The sequence below is a fragment of the Poecile atricapillus genome, chromosome 1 (assembly GCF_030490865.1).
Source record: "Poecile atricapillus isolate bPoeAtr1 chromosome 1, bPoeAtr1.hap1, whole genome shotgun sequence".
Classification (NCBI taxonomy): domain Eukaryota; kingdom Metazoa; phylum Chordata; class Aves; order Passeriformes; family Paridae; genus Poecile; species Poecile atricapillus.
Genome location: NC_081249.1, coordinates 4,024,056 through 4,051,325, shown reverse-complemented (window position 1 = coordinate 4,051,325; position 27,270 = coordinate 4,024,056). Strand labels below are relative to the sequence as shown.

The 27,270-nt window shown below is 41.0% G+C and overlaps 1 protein-coding gene across 1 annotated transcript in view; it reads left to right on the top strand.

The window, feature by feature from the left end:
- Positions 1 to 27,270, top strand: part of DSCAM (DS cell adhesion molecule) — a 441,606-nt gene that overhangs the window by 278,131 nt on the left and 136,205 nt on the right. Inside the window, exons 9-11 of the mRNA XM_058834121.1 lie at positions 3,336 to 3,614; positions 13,026 to 13,145; positions 16,119 to 16,292. Coding sequence (XP_058690104.1) covers positions 3,336 to 3,614; positions 13,026 to 13,145; positions 16,119 to 16,292 — 573 coding nt within the window. The remainder of the gene's footprint in view (positions 1 to 3,335; positions 3,615 to 13,025; positions 13,146 to 16,118; positions 16,293 to 27,270) is intronic.

The window sequence follows — 27,270 nt, the reverse complement described above, 5'->3', positions numbered from 1 at the left end:
AATACAGAAGTAATTTGCCACCCTGTTGTGAATTTTAGCATATTTTTCAGTAATGATATCTGAGACAAAGAGAAGGGTTTTGGCAGAAATGTGCTGGGCACCACAGTAAGGGGAAGACTTGGAATTTAACAGGTATTGGGGAAAAATCTATGGCAAAACCTTTTGAAAGACACATTCAGTTAATTTTTCATTCCCATTCATATTATGAACTGCTTGTCAATAAATGCTAAGAGGATTTTTTTTCTGCTGATGTACAAAGAATTTGAGATGTCTCATGTGAATGAATTAGCTGGGCTAAGGCAATTCCAAGAGGCTGCAGATATTTTGCCTCACTCTGTGACAGCAAAAGTCCCCAAGTGATCAATCAGGTACTTTCCAGTGCTCAAAGTTCAAATAAACACAGTAATTTACACCAAGTTTATTTTTTTCTGTGCCTGATCTACCAGATTTTCAGAATGCCAAAGGACAGGTTTCAGCAATTAGAGAGATGGCAGCCAGGGAAAAAGTCTTACAGCCTGTGAGAAAAATGGGTGGCAGTGGCACTTTTCCCAATCCCAGACAGTGAGACACTCTTGGAAAAAGCCAGTGAAGGCCTGAAAGGATAAACTGTGTTGTCCTGTCCCTGATGTCACCTCTCTGTGGCAGCTGAGCATGGTCATAACTTCCCCTCAGCAAATGGCACCGTGGCTGTGCTGGAAACTGGAGTTAACACCAAATTTGTGTCAACCTCTTGTGCCATGAGGTGAATGTGCACAAACATTTGAACACAGCTTTGAACAAGGTCTTAGTCCTTTGGGGGGCCTGTAATCATGGAATTATAGATCACAGAGTGGTTTGGGCTGGAAAGGAACCTTAAAGATCATCTCATCTCAGCTTCTGCCATGGCAGGGACACCTCCCACTGTCCCAGGAGCTCCCAATGTCCAGCCTGGCCTTGGGCACTGCCAGGGATCCAGGGGCAGCCCCAGCTGCTCTGGCAATTCCATCCCAGCCCCTGCCCACCCTGCCAGGGAACAATTCCTGCCCAAGATCCCAAGATCCAGCCTTGCCCTCTGCCACTGGCAGCCATTCCCTGGCTCCTGGCAATTCCTGCAGCCCTTGGCAATTGTCTCTCTCCAGCTTTCCTGGGGCTCCTTCAGGCCCTGCAAGGCCACCCTGAGCTCAGCCCAAAGCTTCTCCTGGCCAGGCTGAACAATGGCAGCTGTGCCAGCCTTTCCTGCCAGCAGAGCTGCTCCATCCCTCTGCTCATCCTGGAGCCTCCTCTGGGCTCTCTCCAGCAGCTCCAGCTGCTTCCTGGGCTGGGATCCAGGGCTGGGGCAGCTCTGCAGGTGGGGTCTCACCTGAGCAGGGCACAGGGACACAATCCCCTCTCTTGCCCTGCTGGCCATGCTTGATGAGCTTTCTTACTCCTACTGGAGAACCCAACACTTGGACCAAAGGAAATGCCTGGAGCTGACACAGTGGTCACCAACACCTGGCCCTGCATCCCAGGAATAGGACACCGGCAGAGGAGGAAAAGTGGTGCTGGGGAAGTCCATGGGCACACACTGCAACCACTTGTGAGATATTTTTTTTCTGTTTCAACTCTGGGGAAACCACAACCTTAGAATTTCAGAAGGGAAAAAGGACAAAAGAAATACAATTAGATAAAGCCACCAACTCCATTTTCTTCTGGAGTTCAAACATATCGATCACTATAAATGTTCTGCTCTCGGTATCCTTCCATCTTTCCTGTTCAAATGTAGTACAGATTATGTGCAAGTGGTCTCCCAGGCAATAGGAAAATGCACTTCTATATCTGAGGTATATAACCTCTAGGAACCTTCTCTTTTGATAAATCAGTATTTGAGTACTGCTTGCAAAGTTGGTTGTGCAGCCCTTTCAGGAGTGATTGACAAAAACCTGTCTGAGATCAATGCCCTGATTGTTTGAATGCTCCCTTGGGAAGGGCAGAAGATTTTGATTCCTTCATCTGCACAAGTAGTTGAGTCTCAATTTACCAATTTTTTAGTAAACATTCCAAACACAACTCAGAGAAAACATGGCAGCCCCATTATTTTTCCTATGTTTATTTAATCTAACCACCTGTTTCATTAGTTTTTATTAAAAATACCTGAAAACAAAATTATTATAAGGAGTAGAATCCTTTACTTTGGTAGAAAATATGGCAATTTCTTTCATGTTTTTTGGTTCAGCCAGAGAATAATATGAAGAAAAAAGAAAAGGAAAGAAAAAATATTTTTTAGGCCAAATATGCTTAGCAGGAATTAAATGCCAACTTGAACATTCATGCCTTGCACCATCCCTCTGATTAGAAATCAGTTTTACCTTAATTTGCTGTCCTACAAGTAGTGTACATATCTTTCCCTTCCTGCAATCTTAATGAGAATTGTGACTTGAAACATTAAGAAATATTAAGAAATAAGTGTGAGAGGCAGTTGAGGAAGCTCACAGTCCCTTTCATCACATCCCAGAAGCAAAGCTGGAGCCACTTCCAGGTCTCTTCCAAGACTTTTAAGCAAGGCCCTTGCTCCAGACCTGGAAAGCTGCTGAGCTCTTCCTGGCAATGTCACTGTGGGCATCCCTGGAGAGGCTCGAGCTGGTGGTGCTGTGATTTCTGGAGGAGCAGCTTGATCCTTTAGCAAGTGTCTGCCAGTGAGGTCAGGCATCTCTAGAAGCCAGGACTTCCACAGCTTGTCATCTCTGCTTGTGCACTGGGTGGCCAAGAAATGAGAAGGTGTTTTCAAAAATGTGATTTTGTCTGCTGAGCAATGCTTTATGGCTGTCAGAGGTATAGAGTCTGCACATCCTGATGATGTGGTGGGACTACATAAAAGTAGAAGCAAGACAAAATTTAGGGAATAAAAAGCAGTTCTATTTATTGAAGGGCCTTCAAGTACATCTTGGGCAGAGAAAACCCCCCAGGGGCTGCACCCAAAATGGACCATGGGTCACGGGTTTTCACACTTTCTTAAGTTTGGTTCATTTGCATTTTGAGGGTGAATCTTCCAATTCCAGCTGCAGGTAATGAAGTCATTTACCCCAAATTTGCTCCCCCCTCAACTCAGGGGGCCTGAGGGGGCCCTTGTCAGGGCCTGAGGTGTCCTTGATTCCCAGGCCTGGAGAGGAATTGTTGTGTCTGACCAAAATGGGAAAGCAGGAGCTGACACTGGAGTTTAGTTATACACTAAAGAACTGCAGGATGACAAATGCATGAAAAACACAAAAGCTAAAGCCCTAAGACACCAACCCCACTCTGCACATCTGCCCCGTGAGGTTATCTCCAGAAACAAGGCCGCGCCTCCAACAGCTCCCTCTTCCCCTCTCTCGTTCCAGTCCCGCCTTTCATCCAGCCTTTCGAGTTCCCACGCTTCTCCATCGGGCAGAGGGTCTTCATCCCCTGCGTGGTGGTCTCGGGGGACCTGCCCATCACCATCACCTGGCAGAAGGACGGCCGGCCCATCCCCGCCAGCCTGGGCGTCACCATCGACAACATCGACTTCACCAGCTCCTTGAGGATCTCCAACCTCTCCCTGATGCACAACGGGAATTACACCTGCATAGCCAGGAACGACGCTGCAGCCGTGGAGCACCAGAGCCAATTAATCGTGAGAGGTACGGAGGTGTAATTACTCTGGAGGGCAGCCAATTAAGCTGGGTTCACTTTGTGGTGATCTGTTTGATGGGAAGGGTGAAAAAGAGGGGAATAAAAAGGAGTTCTGTTTATTGGAGGGCCTTCAGGTACATTTTGGGCAGAGAAAGTCCCCCCAGGGGAATAAAAGAGAGCAATGAGGCACAGAAAGGAATGTGATTTTCCTACCTAGAAGTCTTGAAACTAATGAAAAACCCTGGAGTGTGTGTGGTGGGTGGGTGGGGGAGCTGCAGGAGAGACTTCCTGGAAAATTTTGTGATTGGGATCAAGCCTTTGAAATGGTATCAAATTATTCTCTGCTATTGTTTTAGTCTGATTATACCCATTTTTTATTTAGACCTGCAACATTACGTCAGTAAAAATGCAGAACATTGATGTTGACTTCATGGGGAAACGACTCTGCTGTTACCTTGTTCTTTCCCTGGTTTGTGTTATTATGTAATTTAGCAGAATTCACACACTCATGATGACTTCACAACATTTTGCCTCGAAATAGATGTGAATATACATTCAGTAACCACGTATTTTATGTGGGAAAAAACCTCTCTAGTTACACCTTAGCCAAATTACCTGGAGATTATTCCTTGTGATGTATTTCCAAGCTTACTGTGCACAACTTCAACAAAAACACGTTGCTTCCTTTTCTTTCTAGGAGTTTTTCAAAGTGTTTCAAATTTTTATTTTTAAAAACTCATTCAGACCCTTCCCTCTCCTCCATCTCCTTGACTGGGCTTCTCAGAGAAAGAATAATCCTACAGGAAACCTCAGCAATTTCTTCTTGCTGCACATTGCTACATTTTATAATTCCTCCTGTAAGTTTGCCAAGATAAACCTTAAAATCTTAATGGGGCTTTTCCAATATTTCCCTGTTTTTTTTGCCCACCCCAAATTCTGAAGAACCCTTTTTAAGTCAAATGTTCCCAGTGTCCTAATGCTATCCTTAAGGAATTATTTCCTAGTTTTCCGATATGCTTACTTTTTAAATGCTAGTGTTCCCCAAACTCAGTGGTAAACAGATCCATTACTTTTCCACTAATTTTGATATAAATAGTTCATTACTTTTTTTTAATTTCACTGATTTTAATCTTGCCTAAAATTATTCAGTACAGGTGTCTTTCACTTTCCTCATTTATTTAGTAATTCTTAAATGAAGTAGTCTAATTAACTACATGCAATTAATTATTCCTTTCTAAGCTTTTCAGCTAGATTTTAACCCTATTCCTCACTCTAATAATGAGAGATTTTCCTCATCCTCTCTTTTGCTGGAGAAGGGAAGGTTGAAAGCCTCACATCACTGTCTGTGCCTGCCCTGCTCAGAAATGCTGCACCTAAGGCCAGCTGGGATTTTTCCTGGTTTTCAGCTGTAATTCAGCTCTGGAAGTGAAGGGAATGGATCTGCAGCAACCCTGTGTGGGTTCCTTACAGGCATTTCTCACACCCAGGATGGTTTTACCATCTGAGAACAGGTTCTCTGCCACCACTGTCTGTCCTCACCATCACTGAGACCCATGAGTGTAGGGATTTCTGATCTGTGTAGGGATTTCTGATCTGTGTAGGGATTTCTGCTCTTTGTAGGGATTTCTGCTCTGTGTAGGGATTTCTGTCCTGTCCCCCACTGATGGGGACAAGCCCTGCCGTGCCCTCACTTCTCCTGGCTTTGCCTGAAATGCACTTTCCCTGTCTCCTGCTGTCTGTGGGTAATTCCTCCCCTGACCTCTGTTCCCAGGATGCAGCTGCCTCTTGCTGCCTTTTCAGGCATTAATCAGTTTTCCCTTCTTGTCCAGCAGAGGAGTTTTGGGGAGCCCTTCACCTGTCCCTCACCCCAACACCCCCATTTTCACCTCCATTTCCCCCTCGAATGCTTTCTGCTCTAATTACACCTCCTGAGGAGGTCTCTGTCTTCATAAATCCATGAGCATGATAGAAAGGAGCTTTTCACTCTCTTATACCCAAGAGCAATTCTGGATCCTGCAGTTTTTTAGGAGGTTATGAAGGCAACATCACATTCCCCCCTTGTTCATCTTTCTGCCCAAGTGATGCTCTGCAGAGCCTCCTTAAATCCTCTCCTCTCTCCTGCTGCCACTTTAAATGATAATGTTTTAATCAGTTTTGGATGTGCCTCTGAGATAACAGCTCTCACTCAGAGGAAAAGGGGAAAATACCATATAATGTCTGACCTGAATTCTCTGCCAAAACCCTACCCTGACCTCTTTCCCTCGTACTGAACTGCTTCAGCTGCCTCATCCCACAGAGGTCAGAACTCAAACAGCCTCCAGAGAGGCACCGTGATCTCTCCTCCTCTGCATCCCAACCTGACCTGTACACATTTCAATTAAGACTTGTTTTCCTGCTGCCTGTTTATTCTCCAGGATTTCTGACCCCTCCTCATCTTTTTGTTCATACTGTACTGAATAACTGAAACATTATATTTTTCTAAATAATCTAAGTAGTTAATCTCCAAATACAGGGAGACGAACTGGTGCTTTAACTCCTCTTTCTAATCCCCATTGTTTGAGGGTTTCTCAGCATTGTGCTTTAAACTTAAATGTTGGCTATCCTATGGGAAAGGAAAATTAAGTGAAATATGACTGCTACCCACACAATTCCTTTTTCCTTATTTGGTCTGCCCTTGTATTAATTTCAAAAGTAGATATTAAAACAGTGCAGGCCATCAAGTTTACAAACTAATGGGAATCCACATCATTTTACATGAGGAGGACTAGAAGTGGAATCTAAAGTCAAGCCATTCCTAAGGTGAATGAAGAAACACAGGGCAACTTCTCATTGCTTCATTTGCATTATTAGTGAACACACAAACTTCTGCAGATTCCATACACAAACATAAATTTACATCTTCCAATACTTTTTCCTCAATATTTTCAGTCAGATTAGGTCAGCAGATCAATAGATCTGCTATTTTTTATTATCATATATTCCTGTGAAGTTTTAAATGTGTTAAATAGATTTCTTATATTCATCCTACAAATATTATTTTTCATATCTGAGCTGCACTGCCATTTTCCCCAGGTTGTTAAACAGCAAGAGGAAAATGAGCACTGGTTTCTTAAATTCTGTGGGCACTTCATGGCAAATCTTCACAGTTCCAATTACTTTGTGCTTTATAAAAGCAACCAAGGGGTGATGAGGAGCCATAAAAACACCTGGCCAGCAAGGCTGGATTCTCCCTGTGTTAAATATCAGGGGAAGGTGTTAAATATCTCTCACACAGGAGACAGAAGGCAGCAGCTGAGAGAAAGTGAGGCATTAAAGCTTTGCAGCATCTGGGTAAAATCATCTCAGGGCAGTCCCAGCTCTCTCTGCCATGAGCTCCTTGGTGAGAACCTAGAAATGAGACACAGCCAAATGCTCTGGACATGGGGCTGTCAGTGCTTAGCCACAAATTATTGGCTAATTTTAGACTAATTGGAAGAGGGAAAAACACCTCCAGTAGAGCTGAGCTCTGCAAACTTCATATTAAGAGTTGATTGATAAGAAACATTGGGTGTAATACCAGAGAATCTGAACAGGCAAAACCTTCTGCCAACACAAGAATTGTTCCCACTGGGATCTCTCCTCAAACACGAGATACACATCCACACAAAAGCAGGCTTGATTAGCCCCAGTGTTAATGGAATATCTTTTGAAAGCTCAGTAGGAAGTGGAGGTGAGTGAGAACAGGGCTTTCCTTCTCAAAATCCTAGGCTCTGCTAAATCCTGGTCTGCAGATCTTCTGGAAATGCATTAAAAATTTGGCAGCTAGAAGGGCTTCTCAAAACTTTATAAATTATTATTATTATTATTATTATTATTATTATTATTATTATTATTATTGCTATTATTATTATTATTATTTATTTCTCGGCACACTCTTGGTTTCCTAGTCATGCTAATAAAAAAAGGAAAGGATAGGATCCTGTCATGAGAGCCATAGATAGAAATGAGGAAAATATCTTCTCTGTCATCTACTTAAATCATCACGAGGAATTAATCAAGGCTTTACTCATTAAGGCTGTCATCTAAGAGTGATTAAAAATCTATATACACTTTATCATGTGTTATTCATTTCTGTAGAGTTTCCTAAAATGAAGTACTTATGAAATAAAAAGCAGTGAAAAAAATTCTAATGGGTAACCAAAAAGAAAAAAAAAACTGATAAATGTATTATGAGTTCAGAATTTTTCTGATACTACCAGAAAAGGGAATTCAAAGATAGTAGTGGATGCATAAATCATGATTTTATATCTGCTGTTAGTGAATACATTGTAAGTAAAAACTGAGTTAAGATCTATAGATACCTACTAACCCCCCATAATGCTTTTAGTGCATTAAATGTGTTTTCATTTTGCACTTGCCAGGGGTGTTGAATATAATCAGATAGTTAGGTAACCAATGAGGAGTCCCTGAATTATCCAGATAGTAAGAGAGTTTCCACATTTTTTGTGATGTGTGGTGGTGGTGCTGGGGTTATGCAGCAAAAGTAGTTTGGGACAGAAGAGCAGGGAGGGAAGATTTAAGGTCAGAGCTGGTGTCAAAACTCATTTACTTTCTTTGCTGGTGTTTACATTGTGGCTTTGAAGATGACTCCTCAAAGATTCACTTATTTAATGTATTCATTAGACAAACCTGATCAACACAAACCACTGGGCACGGTCTCATTTTGTAAAAGTACATCTCTTTTTCTTGACTGCAGAGCAAATGGTTTCACTAAACCAGCTAAATCGACCCCTTAGGTCCAATGACCAAATTTAATAACTGTTCATCTTTGCTAAAGTACAGTGTTTAACGACCTCATTCATTAATACATCAGCAGTTGCTTTGGCTGATTAAATTTCCTCCATCATTTTGACAGTGAGACCTAAATGTGAAGCACAAATATTCCAGGTGAAAATGAAACGCTGCGTTCCGGGCCAATGTCGTAGATTATTCCTTAACTCACTCCAGTAGCCCAGCAGAGCAGCTGGTGTTGGGAGCTCCAGAATTGCTCCCCAGAGCAGTCACTGATCCCTGGACCTGGGAGCCAGAAGGGCTGGCGTGGATTTGAGGTCCAGGAAGGAACCCAGAGTGGGGCATCTGGTCCCTGGCACAGTCAGAAGGGATTCCTGCATTTACACAGAGCAAATTTAAATCAGGGAGTGGATGTGGGACCACGGGGATCTCATGGGCTTTAACAAGGCCAAGTGATGATTCCTGGGTCAGGGAATCCCTGGGATCGATCCAGGCTGGGGGTGAAAAGATGGAGAAGCCCTGGGAGAAGGATTTGGGGGGTGCTGAACCCTCTTCTGATTGCTTCATCCTTTGTTTTCCCTCAGGGAAAGACTGCTAATCATAATATTGACTAAAAAAACGTTTTTTAGGTATTTTAAATCCTTTTAACCTTTATTTTTTAACCTTTCAACTCCTTTGAGTTCACCCATTAACATGTTTGCATCTGTCAACTGATGGCTCTCACCCTAAACAATTCAACAGCTCATTTCTCATCACACACCTGTGGGCTGCATGAAATGAGAGCCCACAGAAACTCACTGTTAAAGCAATTTTAAATGCCCTCCTTCACAGGCTCAAGGAGCTGTGCAGCTGGGACAAGGAGGATGGTAAAAGCAGAACTCTTCTGCCACATTTGTGAGCAATTTCAGAGTTTCACTTCTAAAAGAGCAGAGGAGTCTCACACTTTTACAACTAAAGAGAGAGGAGGAACTAATTGTTTACTTTTTTCTATTAACTCAAACATATCAGACAAATTAGCTTGGTTAAATTCTTGCTAAGCATATTTTATTTAAGGGCTAATGATCTCCTGGAAGATAACAAAAAATGAATGTAGTTTTATCATCAAAATCTAAGAATCAAAATCTAGAACAAGTGTTTAACAGAATTGTGTTCTGAACTATGGCAGCACATAGCACAGAACAAGTCATTAAATTGATATAAAATTGAGAAGCAAACAAGCAAGGAGGAAGAAAAATGTAAAGGTCTGCTCTGTTTGCTTTTTCATCATTTATATAAGAAGAAAAATCTTGTGGCTTTACCTAGACAGCAATACAGAAACAATTGAAAGGTCAATGAATGAGTAATTTTATTTTGGTGTAGCATCTCTTCAGATTTCTATTGGCAGTCTTAAGACTAAGTGAAAACAGTTTGTGTCTTCAAAACCAGAGCAGCAATTGGCATTTTTATAACCAGTCCTAAAGGATGGCCAAAGCTTTACTGAACATAGAAACTGTTTCTATTACTGGCTGTGGGCTGAGTTTTTCAAGTAAGTTTTGTTTATGGATCCAAAGATGGAAATTCCTTGATACACCTGAGATTTAATTTCTGAGCAAAATTTAATTTCTGCAGTTACCACTCCAGTACTTTTCTCTACTGAAAGTAACAATTAGAATCGACAATATCAAGAATATCTGAGAAAAAGGTTTTATAGATACCCAAAATACAGTGATATTGATGTGGTGAAAAGCCTTGTTCAGATCTTGTCAGTGTTAAAGGCACAACACATCACTGATATCTTTGTGAGTTATTGAAAGATGTGGAAGAATGTGGCAGAATTTCCATAGAAAAGCCCAAAGAATATTTCCTCTGGGCATCCATCCTTTTTTTTTTTTATTTATGTGCCCAATGGGATTACACAGAAAATGTGTGTATTGGCAGGTAACTTCAAATAGTGTTTTAAAGACTGATTGCATTTATTTTATACTAAGCAGTCTTGCTTAACTTTTTCCAGCACTTTCTGCATATGCACGCTCATTTAATAAAACAATTTCCTGAAAATTTAGCATTTCTTGCCAGTGTCATCCATAGCAAATGAAGAATATAAAAAAATGTTTTTCAAAGAGAAGGGAAATAAAACAAATTACAGAAACTTTGTATTGGAAGACAGATTTTGAAAGGCATTCTGCTCTTCACCCTCTTCAGTGGTAGAGGACAGTAATTATCAGTCACTCCATTGCATCTTCTGTAATCATTCACCTGTAAGAATGATGGGTTCGTGTTTTGCATTGACTTTTTTATCCCTCTTTATGGATAAGCAGCTTGTAATTGATTTTTCAGAAGCTGCAAACACAAATTTACTCACAGCTACCGAGGTGAAACAAGCCGATGCCACCGTGCCAAGTCGTTCGAAATCAAATCTATTTGTGCAACTAACTGTGCTTTCCACCTGCCTTGGAAAATACCTCATTGTGTGTTTGGGGATGAGATGAACACAGGACAGTGAGAAAGAAGCTGCTGGAGCAAATGCCTTCTCTGAGCAAATGATTAGAACAGGATGGGTGGTGGCCCAGAGCCGCTGCTGCTGCTGGGATTTCACGTTCTGTGTTTACCTATTGTGAATTAACATAGCCTACAATAAATGTTTGTCAGCCATTTGGAAAGCCAGAGTGTTTGTCAGCAGTAAATATATTTTCTGGTAGAGGTACCCCTTGCCTCTATCACTGCTGGTTCCTTCTGTTTCTTCTAGCTGTGTTCCAAACAGCTTTTCTGTGGTTAGGCAATAAACAGATTTGCATTTTGGCCGTGGGATTCAGAGAGGAAAAGGTCCAGCTAGGGGGATTATTTGCCATCCAGAGGATTGTTGTCCTTTTTTAAAAAGCAACTCTATCTAGGAATGTGGAAAGAGAAAGCTGGAGGGGAGTCTGGATTGTGAAGGCACAGGGAGGAAGGCTTGAGGAGGAGTCTCTGAACCTGCAGAGAGAATTTCCACAGACCTTCAACTCTGAGCTGTCCTGCCCACACCAACATTGGCAGCTCCCATTTCTCCTCCAGGAAAACTTGGGATGCTCTGGCACAATGAGAGCTAATATTTGCATGAATTATGAGAGTGTTTGTGCTGGAAACAACTTGAGGGTCATATATTAGAGCATTGGTGCTTCTGCTGTGTTTCTGCTGCACAGATTTTCTCGATGGATAATTAGTCCTATGTTCATGGCATTAATAACTATTTCAGGCCCCAGGGAAAATATTTACAGTACTGAGGTCCCCCCCTGAGCTCCCCTTCATTTTCTTGTGCTACAATCTTCTGCCAGACTTCCTTTCCTAATTTCTGTTATTTTTGGGGAGGCAGCTCGTGGGGCGGATCAGAGCAAGGATGGATGGTTGGGTCCTTTGTTTAGTTTTCTCCAGCCCTTCAGACAAATTCAGCACTGCCTGGACCTGGAGAATCTATGAGGCTTCAAATTTTACAGTGGGATGAGGAGAGCAAGGAACTATTAGGATTTCTCCTGTGCTGCCTTAGATATCAGTGTGTTGCTGAACTCAAGTGAAAAAAAATAAAAAAAAGAATAAAAATTTGAGAATAAAATAGTCTGTCACATGTTCAGTCACTCTCTGTGGCCCTGTGAGAAATGACAAAATTAAAAACATGTCGACTAAAAACACAATTAATTTACTTTTTTTTTCTTTGATATTTACACTTTCATGTTCTGAACCAAAGAACAGGAGGTCAACAGAATTCTGTGACCTTAACTGACCTTAATAAAACCACTAAACACTTAATATTCAAAATTTTCATGGGATTTTCCACAATCTTCACAACTTTCAGCCTCTTTTTCATGTTTTTGCTAAATTTGTAGGTTTTACTGAGACTGACATTTAGAATCAGGCTTTCATGTCAAATTTTTGGACCTAACATTACCACAAGCTGTTTTCTTCACTGTGTACCTGTGTTTGGAGCATGTAGAGCTTTTCCTTGAGATAAGCAGCTCTTCTTTTTTTTTATGTATAAATAGGTACGTGTGGAAGACTCACTGCAGTGGTTTTATGCTACTTTGGAATATGTTTAATAACATGTGTACATTGATGCACTGAAATAAGATTTTTTTTCAATTTCTCTGGCTGGTTGGAAAGCAAAGTGCCATCAGAAATTATGGTTCAAACAGCCTCAGTTTAATATGAAGTGATTTGATTGCTAATAAAAGCATTATTGTTAAGGTAATTTATAGCAAATGATCAAATTCTTTTTTTTTTTCCCTAAAGCTTGCTAGTTCAGTGTTATAAAAAGCAAATGGAAAAATTCAATTGTTCTTAGACATCTTACAAACCTACCTTCCATAGAAAGCATTTATTTTCTGTCCACAATAATATGATTTATCTATTACTCTGTTTTTAACCTCTCCCATGGAGAGATCTTATAAACTTATTTTGGTATCCTGTAAGGACCAGTGATTTGTCATGTCTGGCAAGAAATACATCAAGATTTTGTTCAGGAAGTGAACTATCTGCTAAAACCAACCTTAATGTGTTCATGGATCAGCAAAAAACTGGTTTTAACTTTTGCTTTTCGCTGTGAAATGTTTTAATTCTGTATATGACTGCTCTGCTATTCTGAGATACCAAATGAATTTCTGGAATTCTCATGGCTGCCTCTGCTCCCTTCCCATCCACAGTGCCCCCCAGGTTTGTGGTCCAGCCCAGCGACCAGGATGGGATCTATGGAAAAGCCGTCATTCTCAACTGCTCTGCCGAGGGTTATCCCGTTCCCACCATCGTCTGGAAGTACTCTAAAGGTAGGATTCCCATGGTGACCACTGGGGACAGGCTAATTCTGCCCTAATTACATCCCACTCACCCCTAAATTGCTGCTTTAATCTCCAAGTTTCCAGGGAGCAGCAGGGTCCAGTAAGGGACAGATCAGCCGTGGTTTATTCCTCATAAATCACAGAGCGCTGGCTGTTACCGCTGAAGATGAATAGATCACACGGACACAGGTCGAGGTGTGGTGAAGAGAAGAGAGAGTTTATTTTTCCCCCCAGGATTTATAGGCTCCTGACCACAGCCAGGGATTGGATGGTCAGGATAACACTTTCTCACAGCACTGGCCATGAGAGATGTTCATCACAAGACGTGTAACAGAAAGAATGTACACATATCTATGTTTACAGTTACTGTCCTGGGAAAGTCTTTAGAAAACCATGTCAGCAAGCTCAGAAACTGAGTTTTCAGGGCGACACGCTGGCCACTGGCCCACACAAGGCTGAGCTGGATGGACTTTTGCTGTGCCCTGGAGATGTCCTGGCTGTGCCTGTGAGCCTGGCTCAGCTGTGGCCTCGGCAGGCAAGGGATGAAAGGGATGGCTGGGAGAGAAGAGACACAGCTTTAATTGAAACAACCTCAGCACAAGGTTCACCAGCAGCATTTGGCTGATTTTATTTTCTCCCCTGCTTCAAAATTCATGATAACATGGCCAATCACATCTTTTCAGCAAAGAAGGAAGGTCAGGTAGCATTAGCATAAGCAGTAATTCAGTATGAGCTTTACATAATACTTTAACATTTTCTCCTCGTGTAACAGAGCATTAAAAGTGGCCCCACTTGACCCTCAGTAACCATAGGAAATTGACTGCTTTTTAATTAAAATGTGCTGCCTGATAGATTGCGTCTTCTGGCCGGTTGTCTTCTGGTGGGCTTTAGCAAAAAATCCACATTCTGCAAACTCTGTACACAATCTAAATGAATTAACTCCTTATAAAACAAAATGAGGTGCTGATGAGAAGAAATCTATGTAATCCTTCATGTCACTTTTGGTTTTCTTAGGATCTAAGTCCAAATTGTATTTGCAGAAAAAAGGGTGAGAGAAATGTTCATGTTAAAGACTATTTGTGCTCTTATTGATAGATTATGGTTTGTTGCAAGAAGGGTGCCGAGTTCCAAATTCCATTAATCTCAGTGGTATGTGGGATTTTAATTCTAAAAAAAGGCCCAAAGGGATAATTCTGGTTTCTTCTGTTTGTGTGCTGAAGGAGGGTGCCAAGCCAAGCTAGATGAGCTGTAATTAACTGTGAGGAGATAAATAACCCATCTTGGAATGATAGAATAGTTGGATGTCCCCTTTCAGACTCATCCATGCAGATGGATGGGATAAGATTCTCTCCTGCTCAATTTGGCTGCAGTAGCAGTAAAAACACGTGTGAAGATTAAGAACGCTTTGCAAACTGCTGCACAATTTTTTTTTTTTCCTGTTTTTCCAGCAGCTGTCCTCAGGAGTATCAGCCCTTTCCTTTCTGTGAACACTAAATTGTTCCCACAATTTTTCATGTGGAGAAGCACAGGAAGTGAGTGGGCAATCAGTGGCAAGCATCTACAGTTAGTAAAGCATAAATGAGCATTCCAACTAAATCACAGGAAAAAATGGCTTGGTAAAGAAAAAAAACTGGCAAAAGGAAAAATGGACATGCATATAAAATAGGTGAAAAATCATCAATGGCAACTGAAGTTTTTTATGAAAACATTATCATTTTAACATTAAGTTCATAGTATTGGTCACCAGACCTTCAGTATAGCCGTAAGTTCCCAAAACTCTTCTAGGGCTAGAAGTGGTTTTGATATGCATGTCTGTTCTTTTTTAATAGCGTAAATGTTGTATTCATAGGTTGTTCTAGCTCATTATGTTACACTAAATAATTCCCCATAATATTTATTCACCTTATTTCCTTCTGGGTTGACTCATCCAACTGTTTATAGTGATTAATGCTGACAGATATTAAATTTGTGTACAGAAAGTGGTGTAAGAGAATTCCATTGAAGAAAACCAACTTTTGACTTCTTGTCCTGCTGCCAAAGCAGGTTGAAAACCCCTTTGTTACAAGAAATGTACCTTAATATACATTTAGGGAGTCTTTAATACTGGAGGAACATGAGTTTGTGGTGACAGTACAGCAGGATCCTGTTTCCTGTTCCCTAAATTACCCAGTACCTTATTTCCAAGGAAAAGTAGTTTCTTTCTTAAAACCAAATGATACAAAAATCTTTGGCTTCGTGTTTTTATGGACCTCCCATTTCTACAGTGCTACCAAATGTGTCTGATCAGTGATCTGAGCTTTTTGTTGCTTTGTTTCATTTAGGGGTTTTTGTGGATTTATTTTTTTTGAGGGTTTTTTTTATAGTCTCAATAAATACTGGCTGCAAACATGGGAGAACAGAGATTTTTTGTGTCACCAGTCCATCAGCTGTAGAAGCAAACAAGAGGAACAGTCACTGATGTGGTTTTCCATGTTATCCAGGGTTTCATAAACAAGGTCCTAGAGGTCCCCTGAGTGTGCCATGTTTACTACAACAGACATCCCTCTCAGTCATAAGAAATTCATTTGCTGTTTGCATTAGGGATGCATACTGCCATGACTGTTCAGCTGTAATTGTCAATAATTCATCAGCCTCTAAATGTACAACAAATGTGCCTTTTCATCCATGAAAGGGCTGAAAGTCTTCATTTCCTCTCTCCCCCTTCCTGGTTCTTCTGCTTTGTGTCCCTTTTGCCCCTTTAATATGGGCAAATTATTGCTGCTGCTGCATTCCACAAGCCTTCCTTCTCTTCATGCAATGAATTCAGTTAGGCTAAAGAACCATTCTGTTCGTTCTGCTGATATCAAAAGCCACTTTAATTGCATGGAGCCTCTAGGAACAGGAACCTATAGCTTGTGCCTTGTTAAAAATAAATATATGAGATGCTTTTTTAACCTTTTTTCCCTGGGTTTCTTGCTCCAGGTGCCGGGGTTCCCCAGTTCCAGCCGATCGCGCTGAACGGTCGCATCCAGCTGCTGACAAACGGCTCCTTGCTGATTAAACATGTGCTGGAGGAAGACAGTGGATACTACCTCTGCAAGGTCAGCAATGATGTGGGAGCAGACGTCAGCAAGTCCATGTACCTCACTGTTAAAAGTAAGAACTGAAACGCTTCTCTGTGATCCAGATATTGCCATTGAGTGAAAAACAGTAAAAGGTTTTGCTGCATCCTCAGTGTGGAGGGAAGGGAAGGGGGTTGGGAGGGGAGAGGTTGGATTTGTTGGGTTTTGATTTAATTTTGGCTTTTGGCTGCGTGTGGTAGCACCTGGAAGTTAGGATGATTTATAAAAACCTTTGTTTGGTAGAGGAAGAAAAGGAAATTTGTACCAGGTCTGAAAGCTATCTCTGAGTCATGAAGGGAAAGTAAGAAAGTTGGTCAGGAGTAAAAAAATAATAACAAAGGAGAAATACCCACAGCAATTGTCATAAATCTCAGAAGCTGAAAGACATGTGGATTAAAAAGATAATCAATTCTCAATATATCATAGGTGGAAACTATAGGTACAATTACTATAAGTAGATACCACAAGACATTAAAACATACTCTTAAGATTTTATAGATACAGCCACAGTAGTTATTTTGACTTGCCCAGGTAATATTCAGAAAATCCATCTAATTGCAGAAGCTCAACCTACCTCTGCTTTCCAGGCACAAGAGACAAAAGCAGTCCAGTTTTCAAGTGCAAGTTGGCTTTAATTCCTTGAAACATCAACAAAGTTTAAAAAAGAGAGGAAATATATGGAAAAAAAAAAAAAAAAGTTGTAGAGATAATATAGTTTCTGTCACTGGAGGAAAAAAGAGACTGTTGACACATCAGCATGCCAATGTTCCTGGATGACCTGTCAGACCAGTACTGAAGGAGGTTACCACACTATGTACTTTCATGTTTGTAGGGTTTTTGAAGATTTACAGAATGCTTTGAAGTTCTGGGATGCCAATTAGCTTGAAAAAGTTTTGCCCTTGAAAGTAAAAAGATTTTTTTTTTTCAGAAAGGAAGAAAAATAGAATTTATTTTCTATTGGAGGGTGCACTTTAGACAATTAATGTTTAGGTTGAAGGGTGTTGTTTGTTGTTCAGAATTAATAACTAAGTTATTTTAAGTGTCAAAAATTTGCAAGCCCCAGTATCTCAGATGTCCCCTCCACTCTAATTTACCGTAGCAACTTCATCTTCTCAAAAACAACATGATGACCTCTCCAGCAAGTATAATAATTGGACATTTTTTTCTGTGGGCTGGTAGAAGTTCCAGCTTCTGAGGTTTGCAGAACTGGCCGTTTTTGGGCCAATCTTCAATAGCAGGAGTGAGGCACTGCTGCAATATCCTACCAAGAGCCAGCTTCCCTCTGCTTGGCAGCCGTGCACGCTGCCTGTCTGATCACTGCATGCAGTTTCATGTGTGATAAAAGAGCATCCCTTATCAAGTAAGAGCAGGAGCTTCCCTGGGGAGCCAGCTGCTGTTTGAATCTAATGAAAACCCCTCTGGCTCTGAGATAGGAGGGAGCAGCCTGTGCCCCTCACACACCCACACTGACACCAGTCCAGCTCCAGCTGCTGCAGAGAGCACTGTGAGGTTGTGCGTGGAAGGGGCAGAGTTTTAGCTTCCATCAAACACTCATTAAGGACAAGATGCTCTGGGGAGATGGGCTGCAGTTATGGCTGGATCCCCTGTTCTGGTGGTGTGGTTTTGGCTCATGATATTTGCACCTGGTCAGGTGGACGGACTCCAAAGTGAGGGCCTGGATTTGCCTTTGATCTCTCTCGTCATTCACTGTTTCCTTTTTCTGTGTGGTTATTCGGGATCCTTCATTCTCCCCTCAAGCCTGGCCCCTGGTCCTCAAGTCTAGTCCTCATCTAGATAAAAATCCTGGTTTTACTTCATGAAACTCATGGTATTCTTGATTAGTTGATCCTTCTCCACAAGGTCACCCTAAATGCCTTCTTTAGGCAGAGGCAGAGGATGAGACCTGGCCCATGCAGTAGTTTCTGGGTGACAGAGCTGGTAAGTAATAAACAGCTTCCAAAACTTAAACAAGGAATAGCATTGATGAATATTTTTGTGGCTTCCTTGTGACAAATTTCCTTCCCATCTTCCTTCAGTCTATTTATGGTTTATCTAAGAGCAGTAGCTCAAATCTGATAGAAAAAGCAGAGTGGCTTAGATGGATTTGGATTTGATCATGAAATGAGACTGGCCCTCAGAAAGAAAAACATGGCAACAGTCCCTAATTAATTTACACCTAATTCCTTCACTTCTCGTTCCTTGTGCCACAGGTACCTCATGCATGCAGGTGCTAACCACTGATGGCATCACTGAACTTGGAAATAAACTCACCAGTGCACAGGAGATTCTTCTCCTCCACGTCTGATAGAAGTTTTTACCTACTCTGTTTTTAACACTGCTGGATAAAGTTTAACCTTTCATAGATTTTATTTAAAAATCTCTTAAATGAGCTGATGCTTTAGTCCTCCAGGATTTCCACTCTCACCTGTACCCAAACAAAAAAATTAGACTTTTATGCTGATCTTTGTTGTCAAAGGAGAGTAAGAAAATTTTGCTTCAGTAGTTCAGAAGTGGGCAGGATGAAAATTGATTTAATCTATTTCCATGACTTCCTACCTCTAAAATTTTTTCTTAGTGAAAACTCTGTTAAGCTATAAAACAGCATGGCTTGCTTAAAAAAACTCTTAGTGCTAAGGAGGAAATTGTAATAATTCCAGATATACATTTATTTAGTGCCTCAGTATTTGTTGAGTGACGCCTTCATGTCAGAGAAACTGATCCAAATTCTCGTTGGAAGGGACATTGCATGAGAATGGAGTGCAAAGAATGAGAAAAAGAAAAGAAAGATTAAAAATAAAAGAAAGAGAGGAAAAGAAAGAGGCTGCAGCAATACCATCAGAAATGTGAAAAGAGCAAGCTGCCAGCATCAATGCTGAATCAGGAACCACAGTGCAGAAAATTTTCATTTAGCAGCTATTATCATTCTCCCTTTCTTTTCAAGGGATGGAAAAAATAAAAATCATGACCAGTGAATTTTTCTCTTCTTGTGATTCAAAGATAAGTAGTTCCCAAATTCCATATTCACTAAGACACACAATATTAGAAAGTTATGAGAGATCTGGAACAAGGAATCCAGTGCTGTCTTGAGAAATGACTCCTGGTGCTTGGCATGAGAAGACTTCTGAAGAATTTCTATAAAGGATAATGAGCCTTTAACACGAAGGGAGGAACTAAAATTATTTAAAGGTTGCCTGGGAGTCACAGGGGAAGAGATGATTGCTTAAAATGGACTGTCTGCCTGTCTTCCTCTGAATAAATGTCACACTTCCTAATTCCACTTTAGGGGCTATATATAATGTGATAGAATGGTATCCTGAAGAAATTACCTCCTGCAAAGCAAGCTTGCATTAAGGCATGCATGTTCCTGTGTAAATAATCTGTTGGAGGCAACCACGTTAGCCCTGCCCCTTCTTAAATCTATCACTTCTTTTCTCGACAGTGTGGAACCTAACAAGTTTTAATCTGATCATCAAAACATTTCCAACAAATCCTGTCTGCCAAGAAAACAGAATTGCTTCATTCACTTTCCCTTCAAATATGCTTCTTAGCTATTGGCACTATATGTGTTTAATACATAAACCTAAAGCTGTCAGTCAGATCCACAGCTCCTTCCAGCAGGAACATGCTAATCCCAGCTAATTCTTTTAATGCCAATTTACACCACTGAGGCTTTTTTTTAAAAAAAATTAAATTAAAAATTAAAAATTGTTGATTATGACAAGAGCAGATGGGATAACAGGAGAAGAGGCTGGTGGGGAAAGGGAGCCTGGTAAAACTGGTAAAACGTGGAACCTGTTCCTGCAGCAGGTCGTGTTTCTGCTGCCTCTGCCTCTCTTACAGTGCTGCTTGCCAATGTTGACCATGACCTCTTCTAGGCCAGATTTGTTTCTCACCATCTTCAGACAACTCTTGGAGCAAAGAGACCTCAATCACACACACTACTGCAAAAAAAAAATAAAATAGAACATTGGTTACAGAGACAAATAAACCCAGAAGATGCTTATGGATGGAGACTGAATGGCGTGGAGCTCTTTTCTCCACGGCAAGCTAACAGTTGCTGCACCATATGGCTGAAGCACTGCAGCATTTGTTTATTGAGATGGATGGAAAACTCTGCCTGTGAAGCTTTATCCAGGCAGGATAAAGGGACAATTTCCATGTGACCAGGCAAATGAGTTTGCTCTGCTGCGACACCAGCAGCAAAGCCAGCAAGCTGTGATGGAGAACTCACTGTGCTCTGCTCACCAGGGTGCCTCTAAATGCTCATTTTAGTCTTTGGGAAAATAATTCCTTGCTGAGAGCACAGGAATGTTGAGATCTGCCTGACTGCTACTTTTGTTTGTGTATAAAAAGCCAATATCTCATTAAAATGCATGTATCCCACAAGGTGTCAGGAAGGGTGGCATTGCCTGTTCTACATTTGCAAAGATAGATTATCCATGATATGTGGTAAAGGAAGCTTAAAATCACTGTCTCTAATACCTCCAAAAAACACTTGTAAGAAGGACAGCAATAATGCTATGTCAAATTCACCTGAGCCCAGTTATTTTGATATTTCTTAATCTTTCTTTGCTCCATTTTTCCTACAGTCCCATGGTCTGTAAGTACTATTTTCTGTGGAAAAACAAAACAAGACAAAAGCTCCCTTCTCTTTTTGTGTACCCTGATTTACTGTTTTTTCCTTCTGACATTCTGTCATCTTTTTTCTTTTTTTAAAAAAAGGCTTTTTCACTTATTTGATTCTTCATCCCTATTTTGCAGTTATCTCAAATAGGGTACACTTTTGTAAAATGGACAAATTTAGCCAGAATTGGTAAAAAAAGTCTAGCTAGATGGCTTGCATGTGTCCTGAGAATGAAAAAGTGGGGAAAAAGCAACGAAAACAAAAAAGAATTTCCTTGAATTGCAACTCCTCTCATGTCCCAGTCATTCCTTTCTACTGAGCTGGTGAGCTGCCCTTGCCCACCTTTGCCCTTGCCCTCATGACTGGCATCTCTCTCCCTCTTTTACCACCAATTTCTTGGCAATCAGAGGTGAAAACTGTGTTAAAGATGAGATTATGAATGAACTGTCCAACTCCAAGTCAGTGGTGATGAACTTAATGCCTTTATGTTTTAATTTTATGTCCTTGCCCATAGCAGGGCAGTTGGAACTTGATGATCTTCAAGGTCCATTCCAACCCAAACTGTTCCACGATTCTATGACTCTAATGGTTTATTTTCATGAAATGCACAGTCTAAAAGATGCCGTGAGTGAATCCTGGAACCAACAGAGATCTCCCTGGATGCAAGCGCTCCCTCTTGTTAACAAAACAGCCCATTTTTTACCTAATGAGGTCCTCCCACAACGAGAAAGGAACAGGGCTCTAAATGCTGTTTTCTGCCTCTTCAAACTGCTGGCACAGCTTTGATTTAGGGACTTGCACTTTAATCACCCATCATGTGTCATTACCCCGACAGGCGGCGGCAGCCGCCAGACACGAGCCCCAATAAATTGCGCCGAGAATCGCTGGAGCGATCCTTTGTTGATTTTCCTTTACAGCTATTCCATGGCAGATCAGCTGTCATAACAACACAGTGCCTCTGGCAACAGACGGAAATTAAACATGAAGTATGTTCAAGGTAGCTGGTAGAAGGCTGGAATATCCCTTTTCTTCCCTGCCTTCAAATGTTCCCTGCTCCTCTGGGTAACGCCAAGCCCGTGGCAATTCTCTTGTAAGATAATTGCCAGATGTGCTGCAGCAAAAATACTCAAGTGGGTTTGTATGCAAATCTTTGCAATGCTCTCATTTAAGGAGAAAAGGAGAGGTAAGAACCTCTCTTTCTTTCTTTCTTTTCTTTTTATTTTTTAATAAATATTTTTTGAGCAAGAATATAGCAGCCCTTTTTCTCTTCAAGTCTGGTTGCACAGCAATGTTGCCAGCAGAAAGGTGAAGCGGATTTTTCTCCCACAAAGTGCACACAGACTCTGCTGTATCAACAGAATAATATTTACTGGGGTTTTTTGTTTGTTTTTTTCCACCCAAAATTGCTGTCTCTCTCAGCTTTTTGATGCCTAAATGGCAACATTCAAAAGGGAGCATTGGTGAGGTTCGTTTTCAGAAGTTTTCTTTTTGGAGAAGTTTTCATAGTGGGTATAGACTATTGAGGCTTTCCTGAAAAATAATCAGTTTAAGAAAATAGTGATGATCTAGTCTTTTCAAATGTCTTCACATCTTCATGGTTTTTAGAAAGCCTCATAAAGATGGGACTCAGAAGCTGCTGCTTTATTTTCTCCCTTTCTTGAACAGATTAGTACTATAAAATCTACAGATACTTTAGCATGTTCTCCTTCCTCAACATTAATATTTCTCATGTCCTCTTAAATTATCACTTTATTCAGAGGTGTTATGTGGCTCTCAGATTGCAATGAACTCTGTGTCCAGGTTTGGCCAACTGGGGTCAGAAAACTCTGTGCCACAGAGATCATTTCAGACCAGGGCTGCAGCTCCTCTGTCTCTGAACACTGCTGAAACAAGACTTGAAAATAATATCTGAGCTACTCCTTCAGCTGAGATGGTGGTGTGGCAGGGATTGATACCAGCTAGACAGATAATCCATTCATAATAACCATCATTGAGAAAGGACAAATGTCATTTATTGTATTTGGAACCATTCTTCAAATCCTACTGTGCTCGGGCGCAATAAACGGAAATCCCAAAATGTTCTTAGCTGGGAGGAAATATTCTGCAAATTATTCTTACTGGTGGTTTAGAATCATAGAATCCTGAGCTGGAAGGGACTCACAAGGATCATCCAGTCCAAGCCCTGGCCCTGCACAGGACAGCCCAAGAGCCGCACCATGTGCCTGAGAGAGATTCTCCAAATGCTTCTTGAGCTTCTTGGCAGGCTTGGGGCCATGACCAGACTGGGAACCTGCTCAGTGCCCAGCACGCTTTAGGAGAAGAACTTTTCCCTGATCTCCAGCCTGAGTCTGCCCTGGATCAGATTCAGGCCTTTTCCTCAATTCTTGTCACTGTTCACAATTCCTCTGCCCAGAGCACAAGTTGTGCCTCCTGTGCAGGGGGAATTGCTGGGCTCAGCCCCTGCCCGTGGCTCTGGTGCCATTGCTGGGCCTGGAGCAGAGCCTGGGCCTGCTCTGCCCCTCCTGCACCCAGGGACAGCCAGGGATGGACAGGGATGGACAGGGATGGACAGGGATGGACAGGGATGGACAGGGACAGCCAGGGATGGACAGGGATGGACAGGGATGGACAGGGATGGACAGGGATGGACAGGGACAGCCAGGGATGGACAGGGATGGACAGGGACAGCCAGGGATGGACAGGGACAGCCAGGAATGGACAGGGATGGACAGGGATGGACAGGGATGGACAGGGATGGACAGGGATGGACAGGGACACCCAGGGATGGACAGGGATGGACAGGGATGGACAGGGATGGACAGGGACAGCCTGGGATGGACAGGGACAGCCAGGGACACCCCAGGGACAGCCAGGGACACCCCAGGGACAGCCTGGGACAGCCAGGGACACCTCAGGGACACCCAGGGACACCCAGGGGCACCCAGGGCTGAGGCCCCTCTCAGCTGGGGCTCCTCTCCAGGCTGAGCAGCCCCAGCTCCCTCAGCCTTTCCTGGGCACGGAGATGCTCCAGGCCCTTCCTCAGCTCCAGGAGCTCCTGTCCCTGCTGTGCTGAGGAGAGCACAGTAATTACATTTGGACATTTATCCCAGAAATTCTTGTCAGAACACACTACTCTTACAGAAGAAATTTTTTTTTTTAAATATATTTATTTCTCATGTTTTCTTAAAATTACAGAGTGGCTCAATATCTCCGAGTCAGCTGCACAAAATAATTCTTAATACAAATAGTGTTAGGACAGTGTTCTCGAAGTTATTTACTTTTTCCTTCAATTCCTGTGGTACAGGAGTAATGACTAATCACTAACCACAATCAACTGTTGATGTTTACTGGTTCATTGGAATCAAATGGGATTCAAATGCAGCATGGATATAGATTCACAGTCTTGATTTTTCTTGAATATTTACCTTCAGGGACATTTAATACTTAGATTTCTATATTTACTTGGATTTTCATGCTACTAAACCTACTAATTTTTCTGAGTAATATTTTAAAATACAAATGCTGCTGTGAATACATTTGCTTCATTTGTGAGGTGGGAGTTGTTTGCAGTGTGTTTGATGGGTTTAATATTGGCTTCTGGGGGAGGAAGTGAATGCAGGATCTATTGCAGCTTATTTTTATATTTGCAGTGTCATCAAAAGTTGGGTCTATGTCATGCTAACAAAGATTAATTAAATTTAAATCAAGATATCATTGTAAAGCAATATTAGGATGTAAATTAATTTAGTATGTACATATGTACAGTACACATGACTAGTTCCACTTCAAAAAAACTCTCACAGTACTTTCCTTTTCCTTTTCCTTTTCCTTTTCCTTTTCCTTTTCCTTTTCCTTTTCCTTTTCCTTTTCCTTTTCCTTTTCCTTTTCCTTTTCCTTTTCCTTTTCCTTTTCCTTTTCCTTTTCCTTTTCCTTTTCTTCTTCCCCAATCTCTTTTTGTCTGTGTCAGTCTTGCTACTTTTAAGGTACATCTCATCTAGAAAGTAGTGTTGTTCCAGCAGGACAAAGCCTTAGAACTCCCCATTATTATTTGATATGAGTTTAAGACCTGCAGAATTCTCTCTGAACAGCCTAAATAGAGGGCAGAGTCTTAAATTATATTTCTTCTTATATATCAGCTTCTTCTGCAGGTTGAATGATTTAGTCACTGTCTTTTTCAGTAAAAAGTCTACATTTCTAAAGGTTATTCATTCTTTTTTAAATTATTGAATGTTGTCATAGGACCTGCATCATAATTCTTTATAGTTTTTTATTTTGTTTATTATTTATTAATATTGTTTATCCTTATCTTTAATTTGAAGAATAGAAAACCTAAACTGAGTTGTAACAAAAATAGTAATAACTATTTCACAATATCTGAAGAAATATGTGGTATATAAACTACATTTGAGTATCAAGTGACATCAAGAGTCAGCTACATTTTTCTGTATACTTCTCCTGCAAAAGAAAATCATAAGAAAGGTAGTTTATATGCAAATATTTAATGCTTTGGATAAGAGTCTATATCTTTTAAAAAATAATATAACATGCCACTATTAGCCAAAGATGATCTTTTACAGCTGCTTCCATGATTGCAACTTTAACCTTTTTTTTTTTAAGGAAAGCAATTTTGCCTTCAAATATAAAGAGTCTTTTTACTTTTTTTTTTTGGTAGCACTTTCTTTTCATCCTCAAAATAGTTTTTCAGAAATTGTGCAGTGGATTTGTTCACGTCCCTCTGTGAAAATCCTACAGTGGTGCTCAGTGTGAGCACAGTGCATAGAGCCTGTGACAATCAACATAAACAAAAATTACATTTATATCACAAAAGGAATAGAAATGCCAGGTAGGAAGAGGAGCTGCCTGCAAGCTGGAGATGCTGCACTCAAGGCAATTTAAGGCAGTTCCTACCCCTCTTCCTGCTGTGCATGTCAGGTGCAATCAGAAGAAAGGATTTGCAAATGCAGATTTTCCTTCTTTCAGCAATCTGTTTGCTTTGTGGGAAACAGATTTCCTTCACCCCATCACCCTCCCTGACCCCTGGGATTCACCCAGTGCATCAGCATGTGAGCTCCCATCCCACTGCATGTTCAAATATTTGTAGGGTACGTGATGCTTGAACAAATCTGAATATGTTGCTTTTCTCTTTCTTGAGAAAAAAGAAAATAAGAAAAGGGAAGTGTCCACTTATGGCCACAGCAATTGATTTCTGAGTGTCTTCACAGTATAGATAACTAAAGAAGCATGGCTCCATTTTTAGATAAATCTTATTAGAATCCTGCAGGGCTGAGGAATGAATCGATTTGGTCTGTCAAACCAGGAGATAATGAAAGAATGAGCTCTTACTGTTGGCCTAATTACTTATGATTAATCTAACCCCATCCATTTTTTTTTAACTGTCTCCATTAGGCCACAGAATAATTACTCTTACATCCAATTTTTGTTTTCTTTTTCCAATTGTGAGTTGGAATATTTGATCATGTAGGAACTGTGTTGTCCAGGCAGTTATGTGTCTCTGTGACAATAATTTTAGATTCTCTATCATCAATTATTTGGTGTTTAATTTCCACCTGAACAAATTCCTGACCAGGGAAAGCAATGTTTTGTAATTTTGTGGACATAGGTGAGCACAGCACCCAATTCAGAAAGGAGAAACAATCCTTCAGGAAGGGAATAAATTTTAAAGCTCCAACCACTATTCTTGACTTGTGAAAGAGATTTTTCCTTTAAAATTCCCTTGGACAAGGTGATGTGTTCTCAGGTGATGGTGGGAGCAGCCCAGGGTGTGCAGGGATTGGCAATGACACTTAAACTCCCTGCTTTTACAAATGAAACTTCTGCTAAAAATTTCCTAATGGTAAATGATAAAAATACCATTTTGCAAAAAATGCTATTAGGCTGTAAAAGATCTCTTGCTGTGTTTGATCTATGGAAATGAAAGGCCTCAATTACCAATATTTCTGTGTCCATGTGAATGAATGTGTGGCCACTCCCAACACAGAAATACGGAATTATTGAATGACTTGGGTTCTGTGGATGATTCAGTGAAATTTAATCCCTAAAGTTATATCAGCCTAAAAAACTGCATCTAAAATACTCTGCTCTTACAGCCATTTTTTAATCAGAGCCCTGCTTTATAGAAGGAGTCTGCACAGTTGTCTGTCATGTAATCAGTGGTGTGTTGAAGGATGCTTAGCATAGGGGATGGCTATTTAGGAAATTAAACCAAGGTTGCTTAGATTCGGTTTAGGTTTGGGAGTTCTGTTGTTGTCTTCAAATTTGGCTTAAACTTTTAAGAAAAAGTCCTCCAGCAAAAGTTTTAATCCTTTGGGAATGAATGGCAAAGCAGCAGCTGATGTCAATGGCCTGGCTTTCCATCAGCACTGCAAGT